We start from the raw sequence: 13,572 nt of genomic DNA, 5'->3' as shown, positions 1-13,572 counted from the left end.
GGGCAATATTTTAAAAAGTGCTCTTCAGCCTTCCTGCTCTTACACAGTGTATAGGGACAGCCGCAATCTATAACCTGATTCAGTACCAGTAGAATCAGAGACTAATTATTCACGATGATTTTTAGCTGCAGAATGGAGTAGGATTTTTTTTGAGAATTAATTTATGGGATGTGGGCGTCGCAGGCTTAGCGAATATTTATTGACCTTTCTTCTTTTTTGAAAGTGCATAATAAATAGTGCCCATGACTTGTAGAACCCCTCCGAGCTTCCCCTCAGTTTGAACTTGACCTTCTCAATGGTCAAGTATTCAAACAGGTCTCCCCACCACGCCAGGACACAGGGTGGAGAGGCTGCTCTCCATCCCAGCAGGATCCGCCTTCGGGCGATCAACGAGGCGAAGGCTATGATATCTGCCTCCGCGCCCGTTTCCAACCCTGGCTGGTCCGACACCCCGAATATGGCCTCCCGGGAACCCGGGTCTAGTTTCACATGCACCACCTTGGAAATTACCCTAAACACCTCCTTCCAATACTCCCCAAGCTTTGGATTGGACCATAACATATGAACGTGATTAGCGCCCCCCACCACCCAAACCCCCCCACCCCCGCAACACACACATCTTCTACTTCTTCAAAGAATCGGCTCATCATCGCCCTCATGAAGTGTGCTCTGTATACCACCTTCAGCTGTATCAGCCCCAACCTCGCACATGAGGCATTCACTCTCCGGTGCACCTCACACCAGACCCCCTCCACTATAACCTCTCCCAACTCTTCCTCCCACTTTGCTTTGATTCCCTCCAGTGGTGCCTTATCCTTTTCCAACATAACTCCGTACACCGCTGACACTACCCACTTCTCCAGTCCCCTCGTTGTCAGTACCTCCTTCAGCAATGTGGAGGCCGGTTCCTCTGGGAAGCTCTGTATCTCCTTCCTGGAAAAGTCCCGAACCTGCATATACCTAAACACTTCTCCCTGCTCCAGCCCATTACATAGAATTTACAGTGCAGAAGGAGGCCATTCGGCCCATCGAGTCTGCACCAGCTCCTGGAAAGAGCACCCTACCCAAGGTTAACACCTCCACCCTATCCCCATAACCCCAGTAACCCCACCCAACACTAAGGGCAATTTTGGACACTAGGGGCAATCCACCAATCCACCTAACCTGCACATCTTTGGACTGTGGGAGGAAACCGGAGCACCCGGAGGAAACCCACGCACACACGGGGAGGATGTGCAGACTCCGTACAGACAGTGACCTAAGCCGGAATCGAACCTGGGACCCTGGAGCTGTGAAGCAATTGTGCTATCCACAATGCTACCGTGCTACCCATACTTCGCTTCCAGCTCCCTCAATCCTGCAAATTGACCTAGAAGAAACAAATCTTTTAGCGTCTTAATCCCCTTCTCTTCCCATTTCCGAAAGCTTCCATCCCACCTCCCTGGCTCAAATCTGTGGTTCTCCTGAATCGGCATTTCCCTTGACCCTGCCCCCAACCCGAAGTGTTGGCGAAATTGCCTCCAGATTTTCAATGAAGCTATTATTACCGGACTCCCTGAATATTTCCCCGGAGCTATCGGGAGCAGCACTGTTGCTAATGCTTTCAGCCCCGCCCCCTGCACAAACTCCATTCTGACCCACTGGGAATCAACCCCTCTGACCCAGCTCCGCACCTTCTCCACATTCACCGTCCAGTAGTAGTACATCAGGTTCAGGAGACCCAAACCCCCTGCCTGCCTTCCCCTCTGTAGCAGCACCTTCCCTCCCCATATGAACGAGGTAATCCTTCCCTCAATCTCTCTGAAAAAAGACTTTGGCAGGAAAATCGGTAGGCATTGAAAAATAAACAAAAATCGCGGCAACACATTCATTTTAACCGTCTGTACCCGACCCGCCAGTGACAGAGGGAGACCATCCCACCTTGCCAGATCAGCTTTCACTTGCCCCACTAAACTAGTGATGTTATACGTGCAAAGCCTTCCCCACTACCCCGAGAAAGACCCAAATACCCGCAGTAATTCCAATATTCCTCCTATCGACACACTCGGTTCCGACACATACAGTAGCAAGTCGTCGGCATGCAAGGACCCTATGATCTATCCCCCCCGGCACTATTCTTTCCATGCTCCCGAACTTCTTAATGTGATGGCCAACGGCTCAAATGCAAGTGCAAACAGCAGGGGGGACATAGGACATCCCTGTCTCGTCCCACGATGGAGTGAAAAGTATCTCGAACTGATATTGTTCGTGCCGGACATTCGCCTTCGGCTCCTTATTTAATAGCTTTACCCAGTTCACAAATCTTGGTCCAATCCCAAACCGCTCCAGCACTGCCATCAGGTACCCCCATTCTACCTGATCAAACACCTTCTCGGCATCCAATGCCACAACCACCTCTGTTTCCTTCCCTTCCGCCGGTGCCATAATGACGTTCAAAACCCTCCTAATATTCAAAAATAGCTGCCTCCCTCTCACGAACCCCATCTGATCCTCACCTATCACCTTCGGGAGGTACTCCTCCAGCCTACCCGCCAGTACCTTCGCCAATACTTTTGCGTCCACATTCAGAAGTGATATGGGCCTATATGACCCACACTCCGTCGGATCCTTATCTTTTTTTAGCAACAGGGAAATCGATGCCTGCCCCAAGGTTTGTGGCAGCACTCCCTTCCCTATCGCCTCTTCAAACATCCCCACCATCAGGGGTGCCAACTTATCGTTAAATTTTTTATAATATTCCACTGGAAACCCATCCGGCCCTGCCACCTTCCCCGACTGCATCCTCCCAATCGCATCTTTTATCTCCTGCTCCAGTATTGCTCCTTCTAACGCAGCCATGTCCCCCTCCCCTAGCAACGGGTACTCCAACCCATCTAGAAATTCCAGCATCTCACGGTCTCCCCGGGTGGCTCTGACCTGTACAACCTCTCGTAAAACTCCTCAAAAACCTTGTTAATCAGCTCCAGAGCTACCACCAACTTCCCTGCCCTATCCCTTACCTGAAGAATTTCCCTGGCCGCTGCCTCCTTCCGTAGCTGACCTGCTAACATATGCCTTATCTCCATGTTCATAAACTGCACCCCTTGTTCGTCTCAGTTGGCGCACTGCCTTCTCGTGGATAGTCGTTCGAAGCTCACCTGTAGTTCCTTCCTCTTTCCCAGCATCGCTGGGTCCCCATCCTCCGCATAACTCCTATCTACCTCCAACATCTCATCCATTACCCTCTCCCGCTTCAACCTCTCCTCTTTGTCCACCCTGGCCTTGAACGAAATTACCTCACCACTCACCTCCGCCTTCAGAGCGTCCCAGACGACTGCCATTGACACCTCACCCGTACAGTTGAATCTTACATATTCCTTAATTACTGTTTCAATTTTCTCACAGAATACTTGGTTCCCCAAAAGCACCACATCCAGTTTCCACCCCGGCCTCTGCACTACCCGCTTCTCCAGCACCATATCCACCCAATGTGGAGCCTGATCTGACAGCAATTGCAGAGTATTCCAACTCCGTGACTCCAGCCAGCAAAGCCTTTCCCACCACAAAAAAGTCAATCCGCGAGTATACCCTATGGACTGCTGAGAAAAACGAGTACTCCCGTTCCTCTGGGTGCAGGAACCTCCAGGGGTCCACCCCTCCCATTTCAACCATTAGCCCAGCTAGCGCCTTGCCCCCCCGATAGGATCAGCGAGCGCGGCCGTGATCTGTCCAATCTTGGCTCCTGCACCAGGTTTCAGTCCCCCCCCCCACAATCAGCTTGTGAGTGTCCAAGTCAGGAATGGCTCCAAACACCTTCCTCACAAATCCCGCATCGTCCCAGTTGGGACCGTATACACTTACCAGCGCCACTAATCTCCCGTCCAGCGCCCCTGCCACAATCACATATCTACCCCCCTGATCCGCCACCACCTTCTCCATCTGGAAGCGTACCCTTTTGCTGACCAATACTGCTACCCCTCGAGCCCTTCCATCAAATCCAGAGTGAAACACTTGGCTAACCCAGCCCTTTTTAAGTCTCACCTGGTCCTTCACCCTCAAGTGAGTCTCCTGCAGCATTGCCACATCGGTTTTCAAACTTTTAAGCTGTGCGTGCACCCTTGACCTCTTGACCGGACCTCCTAGCCCTCTCACGTTCCACATGACTATCCTTACTGTGGGTCTCTCACACCCCCCCACCCCCAACTTTCTTATCCACCATCAGCGCCGGCTCTAGGGTTGCTGGCGCCCCGGGCAAGCTGAACTTCGGCGCCCTTGGGGGGGGTGGGGCCGGGGGTGGGGGGGACCGGGGGGGGGGCGGGGCGGGGCCGGGGGGGGGCGGGGCCGAGGAGGGGCGGACCCGAGGGAGGGGCGGGGCCGAGGAGGGGCGGACCCGAGGGGGGGGGCGGACACGCGGGGCGGGCGGACGCGGGGGGCGAGCGGACGCGGGGGGGCGGGCGGACGCGGGGGGGCGGGCGGACCCGAGGGCGGGGCGGGGCGGGGGGGCGGACCCGAGGGCGGGGCGGGGGGCGGACCCGAGGGGGCGGACCCGAGGGGGGCGGGGGGGGGGGGCGGACCCGAGGGGGGCGGGGGGGGGCGGACCGAGCCGGGGGGCCGCCCTGGGGGCGGGCGGCCACCGCGCATGCGCTGGTTGGCACCGGCCCAACTGCGCATGCGCGGGACCCGAGTCTCTGGCGCCCCCAAGCACATGGCGCCCCGGGCAACGGACCCCTGTCCATTGTTAACATTAAACCCCTTCCCCTCCTCCCGAAAACCCCCCCTACATTTCCCCCTGAAACAACATCCATCCATCCCTCCCCCCCCCCCCCCCCCTCGCTCGCCTCGTAGGCCCATTGAAGCCTGCTATCCAAGCTCCAACGTCCGCAGCCCTCCTCTCATAGAATTTACAGTGCAGAAGGAGGCCATTCTGCCCATTGAGTCTGCACCGGCTCCTGGAAAGAGCACCCTACCCAAGGTTAACACCTCCACCCTATCCCCATAACCCATTTACCCCACCCAAAACTAAGGGCAATTTTTAGACACTAAGGGCAATTTCTCAGGGTTAGGTGGATTGGCCATGCTAAATTGCCCGTAGTGTCCTAATAAAAGTAAGGTTAAGGGGGGGTCGTTGGGTTACGGGTATAGGGTGGATACGTGGGTTTGAGTAGGGTGATCATGGCTCGGCACAACATTGAGGGCCGAAGGGCCTGTTCTGTGCTGTGCTGTTCTATGTTCTATGTTCTATGTTCTCATGTCCAATCCACCTAACTTGCACATCTTTGGACTGTGGGAGGAAACCGGAGCACCCAGAGGAAACCCACGCACACACGGGGAGGATGTGCAGACTCTGCACAGACAGTGACCCAAGCCGGAATCGAACCTGGGACCCTGGAGCTGTGAAGCAATTGTGCTATCCACAATGCTACCGTGCTGCTCTCACCTCACCTCCGTTCATTAGCTGACTTTAGCTAGCTAGTGCGGGTGGCTTCCCCCCCCCCCCCCCCCCCGTACGCCCCGCCAAGACATATCATCCCCTTCCACCCAGTCCCAGAGAAAGAAACAAAATAAACCCAACAATCCAACCCCTACAATTCACTAACATAACATTTAACCAGCGCAACACAGAACGTCAATCAGCCCACCATTAACTTGAACTCTGTAACAAGAGGTGAATTACAATACAAATCCGTAAAAAGAAAGTTATAACATTTATACATTTTCCAGCTGTTCAAACGCAGTCCACAGTCTCTCTTCCAGTTCCGCTCTTCACGTCTGTCCCAAGCATTCTGCCCTCACGAACGCCTCAGCCGCTGTCTCAAAATAAAAGTCTTTGGCGTGATACGTCACCCTCAACTTAACTGGGTACACCATACCCTTCTTGTAACGTCACCTTATGTATTGCCCATTTCTAATTGCCCTTCAGAAGGTGGTAATGGTGCATTGCCTTCTTGAACTACTGTAGTCCCTGAGGTGTAGGTACACCAACAATGCTGTTAGTGAGTGAGTTTCAGGATTTTGAGCCAGCGACAGTGAAGGAATGTCGATATATTTCCTAATTGGGGTGGTGAGTGACTTGGAGGTGAACCTCCAGCTAGTGGAGTTCTAGATGGTCATGGTCGTGGGTTTGGAAGGTGCTTCCTAAGGAACCTTGGTAAGTTCCTGCAGTGCACCTTGTCGATGGTACACAAGGCTGCCGCTGTTAAACGGTGGTGGAGGGTTTGAATGTTTGCGGAAGGGGTAGCGATCAAGCGGGCTGCTTTGTCCTGTATGGTGTTGAGCTTCTTGAGTGTTGTTGAAGCTGCCCTCATCCAGGCAAATGGAGAGTGTCCCATTACACTCCTGACTTGTGCCGTGTGGATGGTGGACGAGCTTCAGGAGGTCAGGATTCCGAGCCTTTGACCTGCTCTGGTCGCCATAGTAGTAATATGGCTAATCCAGTTCAGTTTATGGTCAATGATAACCACCAGTATGTTGATAGTGGGAGATTCAGCGATGGTAATGCCATTGAATGTCAAGGGGTGATGGTCAGATCCTCTCTTGTTGGGGATTGTCACTGGCATTTGTGTGGCATGAATGTAACTTGCCACTTGTCAGCCCAAGTCTGGATATTGTCCAGGTCTTGCTGCATTTGGACATGGACTGCTTCATTATCTGAGGAGTCACAAATGGTGCAGAATATTGTGCAGTCATCCTCACTTCTGACCATATGATGGAAGGAAGGTCATTGATGGAGCCTAGGACACTACCCTGAGGAGCTCCTACAGTAATGTCCTGGAGCTGAGATAATTAACCTCCAAACATCACAACTAGCTTTATTGTGCAAGGTATGACTCCAACCATTGGAGGGTTTACATTGATTCCCAGCGACTCATATTTGCTAGGGCGCCTTGATGCCATACTCAAAATTAAATCAAATGCAGAGGACTGTCACATGAAAGCCACCTGCTGCTTTCCTGGAGTTTTTCTCTAAGAGAGAATGATGTACAATTGTTATTATAATCATTATTTTCTGTCAACGTCACACATTATTTTATTGCTACAGTCTAAGTATATCGTGTTTCCAATTTTAGACATATCTTGTCTAAGGCAATAAATGTTCCTTCTTGTTGTATATACAATTAACACGGGGAATATAAGCCCTTTCCAATGCTTTCATGGGTAGATTTATGGATAATGAACCAGGAAGAATCGTACAATATTGTCTCTAGTCTGTCAGAGGTAACTGATCTCAGCAAACGGTTTGGGATAGGGGCCAATATTGCCAGAATTTACACTTTGCGTGTAGAATGGGGTGAAAAGCCACAGTTTTTATGCTGGATTTTAACCAGCTCCAGGTAACAATTATGATGCCTCATTCTGCATTGCTGAACATCACTCACTGTCTCAACTCAGCATCTATAACATATCTATAAAGCAAAAAATAATTTGCTATCTTGATCATCACTGAGCGAACTATATTGGAAATAACAATTGCTGCACTCAGAGAAGATTGGGGGTGGGGTTAATATATGTAAAGAAAGACAAGAGAGAAAGAAATGGTAAAAGACAGCTAAAATGAAATGATTTCCGCGTTCCGCAGAGACCGCTCCCTCCGAGATAATTTCATCCACTCCTCCACCATACCCAACTCCTCTCCCATCACCCATGGCACCTTCCCATGCAATCGCAGAAAGTGTAACACTTGCCCCTTTACCTCTTCCATGCTTAGCATCCCAGACCCAAAACACTCATTCAAGGTTAAGCAGTGTTTCAGTTGCACCTCTTTCAATCTGGTCTATTGCAGTCGCTGCTCCCAATGTGGTCTCCTCTATATCAGAGAGACCAAACGCAGACTGGGTGGTTGCTTTGCTGAGCACCTTCAATCTGTACACATTCAGGACCATGAACTTCCTGTTGCTTGCCATTTTCTGTTGCTTGCCATTTTAACACAAGACCCTGCTCCCATGCCCACATGTCTGTCCTTGGCCTGCTGTAATGTTGGATTTGTTTATTGTCACGTGTACTGAGGTACAGTGAAAAGTATTTTTCTGCAAGCAGCTCAACAGATCATTCAGTACATGGGAAGAAAAGGGAATTAAACAAAATTCAAGAAAATATATAATTGGGCAACACAAGATATACAATGTAACTAAATAAGCATTGGCATCGGATTAAGCATACAGGGTGTAGTGTTAATGAAGTCAGTCAATAAGAGGGTCATTTAGGAGTCTGGTGACAGTGGGGAAGAAGCTGTTTTTGAGTCTGTATGTGCGTGTTCTCAGACTTCTGAATCTCCTGCCCGATGGAAGAAGTTGGAAAAGTGAGTAAGCCGGGTGGGAGGGATCCTTGATTATGCTGCCCGCTTTCCCTAGGCAGCGGGAGGTGTAGATGGAGTCCATGGATGGGAGGCAGGTTTGTGTGATGGACTGGGCGGTATTCACGACTCTCTGAATTGCGGCCCTGGGCAGAGCAGTTGCCATACCAGGCTGTGATGCAGCCCAATAGGATGCTTTCTATGGTGCATTTGTTCCAGTGAAGCTCAACGCAAACTGGAGGAACAGCATCTCATCTTCCAGTTAGGCACACGACAGCCTTCTGATCTCAACATCGAATTCAACAACTTCAGATGATTAGCTCTACCCCATCTCGACCCATTTGTTTTCATCCCATTTCATTTTAACTGTCTTTTACCATTTCTTTCTCTCTTGCCTTTCTTTATCTACATTTAACCCCCCAATCTTATCCACCTTTTCTTACCCTTTCTCCCCTTTGCTTCCCCTTCCCCTCCACCCATATCTATATCTGTCGCAGTTTACCTTCTGATGTTAGTTTCTCTGCTGTTTGGCCTTTTACATTTTTTGTTCTCTCTGGGGGCTGCCATTAACACTCTTTCCCCTTGGTTTCTGTGGCCATTAGCACCCCATTTCCCAGGGTTTCTGTGGCTAGAACTCATCTTTCATTCTCACCACAGTATAAATATTTCCCACTTTCTCTGTCTGATAGCTTGGACAGGGTAATCTGGACTCAGAACATAGAACATACAGTGCAGAAGGAGGCCATTCGGCCCATCGAGTCTGCACTGACCCACTTAAGTCCTCACTTCCGCCCTATCCCTGTAACCCAATAACCCCTCCTCACCTTTTTGGCCACTAAAGGCAATTTATCATGGCCAATCCACCTAACCTGCCCATCTTTGGACTCGGAACATTAGCTCTTTTCCCTCCCTACAGATGCTGCCAGACCTGCAGTGATTTTCCAGAATTTTCTCTTTGGAGTGAATTACTTCAATTTTGTCCAAAGCTAATTGGTCACTTTTGCTGCCAGTTTTTGATACAACTCCAAACCCTACACATAATGCAGGTGGCGAATAAATTGGAGGTCACAGAATCCCTATGGTGTAGAAGAATGCCATTCAACCCATCGAGTCTGCACTGGCCCTTGGAAAGAGCACCCTACTTAAGAGCACCCTACTTAAGCCCACACATCCACCCTATCGCCGTAACCCTACCTAACCTTTGGGCACTTAGGGCAATTTAGCATGGCCAATCCACCTAACCTGCACATCCGTGTGCGATGTGCAGTGAGAAAACTGGAACAAATGCATTGATTTTAATTGTCACCAGAATGCTCAAATCACTTGAATGAAGGTGCTGCGAAATGTGCACAAATATGTAGTTTACTAGTTGCCCTTAAAAAAAAGGCACAAGGCACTTCATTGAGGCAAAAGGTTCATATATGATGCTGCAAGAAGCTTGCAGCTGAGGAAATGTGCAACAAGTGCCAGTGTGAAGCTCCCTCTCATTGTGTCAGCGCAGATGGAGGTTCAGGGTGGCTCCACTAGCAATTACATCATCCCTTTCACTGAGGCTGGGCCACAATGCGCGCGCCGCGGTGCGGTATGGGACCTGTAGTCTGCCCCTCAGCCCAGCACACGACAACCCCGACTTCCGGGGACTACAACCCCCGGGAAGCAGCGCGCCTCGGCGCGCATGCTCCCTCCGCACCTGCGGCTTCCTTTGAAGTTGCAGGTTACCTCATCTTCAGCGTGGCAGACGGGCTAATTGAATTAAATCCACAGGAAAGGGGCGAGGTTTCCTATTCTATTCTCCCAATTCTTTTTGTGCTCCGAATCGAAAGTGAAATGTAACTGACGACCCTATCATAAATAAGTTTAGCATGTCTTTCTCTGAAAAAAAGTAACCATTTAAAATGATGTGTCAGTTCCAGACAAGTCCCTCAGTGAAAACTAGTACAACAGAACAGGAAGAAAATCATCTCCACTGATAATACAACATCAAATTCAGCTTTAATTGAACACCATTGGGTGCTCACTGCCCAGATAGCTGTGGACACAGAACCAGCTTCCACACCCAGATACCTATTCAATCATGTCCATGATACAAATACAGCGTATCCCTTAACAGCGCACCGTGTGGATACCAGCTAATTCTAGAGGCAACACTGCACCTTAACATTTCTAAATGCGATGAGATTGAAGGGAAACATAATTCCCAGGGCAGCGGGAAAAGGCAGCAGCGGAGGGTGACATGAACGGTGGGATCATGTAACTAACAAAACGCCCAGTCATGGACAAATGTCACCTGGAAAGTCCCACCACTCCTCTGGCCGGTTCAAACAACAGAACAACCAAAATCACCCCTTTACACAGGGTCCTGAGCAGGTTATCACTAAAATCAACAGAAACCCCAAACTAACATGACCAACTTTGGAAAGTCAGCAAACTATATGGTTCCTCTGCGGGAAGGATACAGACGTGTCAGGAATCCCGCCAGCAGTGAGTGCATCTTTTAATGTCGCGGAAATACTGGACTCATCTCAGAAAGACACATTCAAGAGCCAGAGCCCGGGAGATAGATCTCTGCCACCCAGAGCCCGGGAGAGAGATCTCCGGGTGGGAGATCTCTGCCACCCAGAGCCCAGGTGGGAGATCTCTGCCACCCAGAGCCCGGGTGGGAGATCTCTGCCACCCAGAGCCCCGGGTGGGAGATCTCTGCCACCCAGAGCCCCGGGTGGGAGATCTCTGCCACCCAGAGCCCGGGTGGCAGAGATCTCTGCCACCCAGAGCCCGGGTGGGAGATCTCTGCCACCCAGAGCCCGGGTGGGAGATCTCTGCCACCCAGAGCCCCGGGTGGGAGATCTCTGCCACCCAGAGCCCCAGGTGGGAGATCTCTGCCACCCAGAGCCCCGGGTGGGAGATCTCTGCCACCCAGAGCCCCGGGTGGGAGATCTCTGCCACCCAGAGCCCGGGAGGGAGATCTCTGCCAGCCAGAGCCCGGGAGGGAGATCTCTGCCACCCAGAGCCCGGGAGGGAGATCTCTGCCACCCAGAGCCCGGGAGGGAGATCTCTGCCACCCAGAGCCCGGGAGAGAGATCTCTGCCACACAGAGCCCGGGAGGTAGATCTTTTTCCACCCAGAGCACAGGGGATAGATGTCTGCCACCCAGAGCCCGGGTGGGAGATCTCTGCAACCCAGAGCCCGGGAGAGAGATCTCTGCCACCCAGAGCCCGGGAGAGAGATCTCTGCCACACAGAGCCCGGGTGGGAGATCTCTGCCACCCAGAGCCCGGGTGGGAGATCTCTGCCACCCAGAGCCCGGGTGGGAGATCTCTGCCACCCAGAGCCCGGGTGGGAGATCTCTGCCACCCAGAGCCCGGGTGGGAGATCTCTGCCACCCAGAGCCCGGGTGGGAGATCTCTGCCACCCAGAGCCCGGGTGGGAGATCTCTGCCACCCAGAGCCCAGGTGGAAGATCTCTGCCACCCAGAGCCCGGGAGAGAGATCTCTGCCACCCAGAGCCCGGGTGGGAGATCTCTGCCACCCAGAGCCCAGGAGAGAGATCTTTGCCACCCAGAGCCCAGGAGGGAGATCTCTGCCACCCAGAGCCCAGGAGGGAGATCTCTGCCACCCACAGCCCGGGTGTTAGATCTCTGCCACCCAGAGCAAGACAACTGGAGGCGAGGGAACAACTGGTGTCTTTGCACTTACCCAGCCCGCTCATCTCCTGCTTGAGGCTCGCTCTGATCCGCTCTTCCTCTATTGCCGTCAGCATTTTGTGCAGAGAGACGTCCTCGCTCTCCTCTCCTTCGTCTGCAGTTCGGCTCTGCTGAATGAATGCCATCCCTGAGCCCCTGACAATCTTCTCATTGCAGGTACCTCCTTCCTCCTGCCCGCTCTAACACCCTGACAGCGGCCCAGGCGGGCAGCCTAACACACAGCAGGAGCGGTGACAGGCACTGCGCTTCCCTCAGCCCCACATACCGGCTTCCCTGTGGGAAAGGGGAATATTCACGGTAAAGCAGCCAGACTGGGTGCCTGAGACAGCACCGCACTCACTTCCGTCTCTGAGCGATCAGCTGAGGCATGGAAGGAGGTAACAACGTCTCCACTTCCTGCCCTGCACAGCCAATTGAAAGGAGCAGAGATCCAGACTACACCAGACAGCAATCAATCCGTGGCCTCAAGTGTTTGCCTTTTTTTAAAAAAATCACTTGGAACAAAACCCAGTGTCACCAATCCCCCCTCCCCAAAAAATTAAGAACTAGAATCGACTCCCTTAAACCCCAAACCAGAAGAAAACTGAACAACCTAATGTAATTCGCACTCTATCCAGTGAGTAATCACTCCTGGCGGTGGGGTCAGTGAGTGTGCTTATGTTCCTCACCCATGTCTGATACACACAGCCACAAATAACTTGTGCCGCTTTCATATTTCTGACTGGATCGTTAACTCTCTCCACAGACACGCTGGCTTTCCCCAGCCTTTTCTGTTTATTATTTCATTCAGTGACCGAACTCTCCAATTTCCCACCTCTTGACTATTTTTGTCTTGGCCAATAGATTGTGAGACGTGAACTGTTAACGCGCGAGAGAACTGTTCCAGTTAAGTGTTGTTAACCAGCAATTCGGCTATTGCTGTCACCACAGCAGGACACCCTCTGCATTATCCAAAGGGCCACAGAAGACTCCAAGCAAATCACCGGGTTCCATATGACCACTCCATGCATTAGGGCCGCAACAGTGAGCCTGGGCGTAAGTCAATAGGAAAGATACAAATCATGTATGATGTCTGGGCTTACATTAATGAATACATGATTCTTTCACATCCAGGTCCACATTGACCAAACTTTAGGGAATGCCTTTGTTGCTGAGCATTATCATAATAATAATCCTTATTGTCACAAGTAGGCTTGCTGCAATGAGGTTACTGTGAGAAGCCCCTAGTCGCCACATTCCGGCACCTGTTTAGGTACGCAGAGAGCGAATCCAGAATGTCCAAATTGCCTAACAGCACGTCTTTCGGTACTTTTGGGAGGAAACCAGAGCACCCGGAGGAAACCCGCGCAGACACGGGGAGAACGTACAGACTCGAGAGACAGTGACCCAAGTGGGAATCGAACCTGGGACACTGGCGCTGTGAAGCAACAGTGCTACCCACTGTGCTACATGCTGCCCACCCTGACCCAATCTCATTTTCAAAAGTGAATTTGAACATTTTGCCTGTGTGTAGGCCCAAGCAAGTCATTTATTTTTTTAAAATGTTTTTTTTATTGGGCTTTTGAACAAAGTATATTTGCCGTTATGTACACAAGATATATATA

The 13,572-nt window shown here is 51.5% G+C and overlaps 1 protein-coding gene across 2 annotated transcripts in view; it reads right to left on the bottom strand.

Moving 5' to 3' along the window:
• The window catches only part of kiaa0930 (KIAA0930 ortholog), a 139,837-nt gene extending 127,472 nt beyond the window's left edge, over positions 1 to 12,365 (bottom strand). Inside the window, exon 1 of one of the 2 annotated variants that reach the window (XM_038780773.1) lies at positions 11,961 to 12,365. In XM_038780773.1, the coding sequence (XP_038636701.1) occupies positions 11,961 to 12,093 (133 nt within the window). In that variant the 5' untranslated portion in view covers positions 12,094 to 12,365. The remainder of the gene's footprint in view (positions 1 to 11,960) is intronic. The other variant, XM_038780774.1, reaches the window with a different exon arrangement.
• Between the last annotated feature and the right edge of the window lie 1,207 nt (positions 12,366 to 13,572).

Source organism: Scyliorhinus canicula, chromosome 20, assembly GCF_902713615.1.
Source record: "Scyliorhinus canicula chromosome 20, sScyCan1.1, whole genome shotgun sequence".
In the NCBI taxonomy this organism is placed as follows: domain Eukaryota; kingdom Metazoa; phylum Chordata; class Chondrichthyes; order Carcharhiniformes; family Scyliorhinidae; genus Scyliorhinus; species Scyliorhinus canicula.
This window is presented reverse-complemented; position numbering and strand designations above follow the sequence as displayed.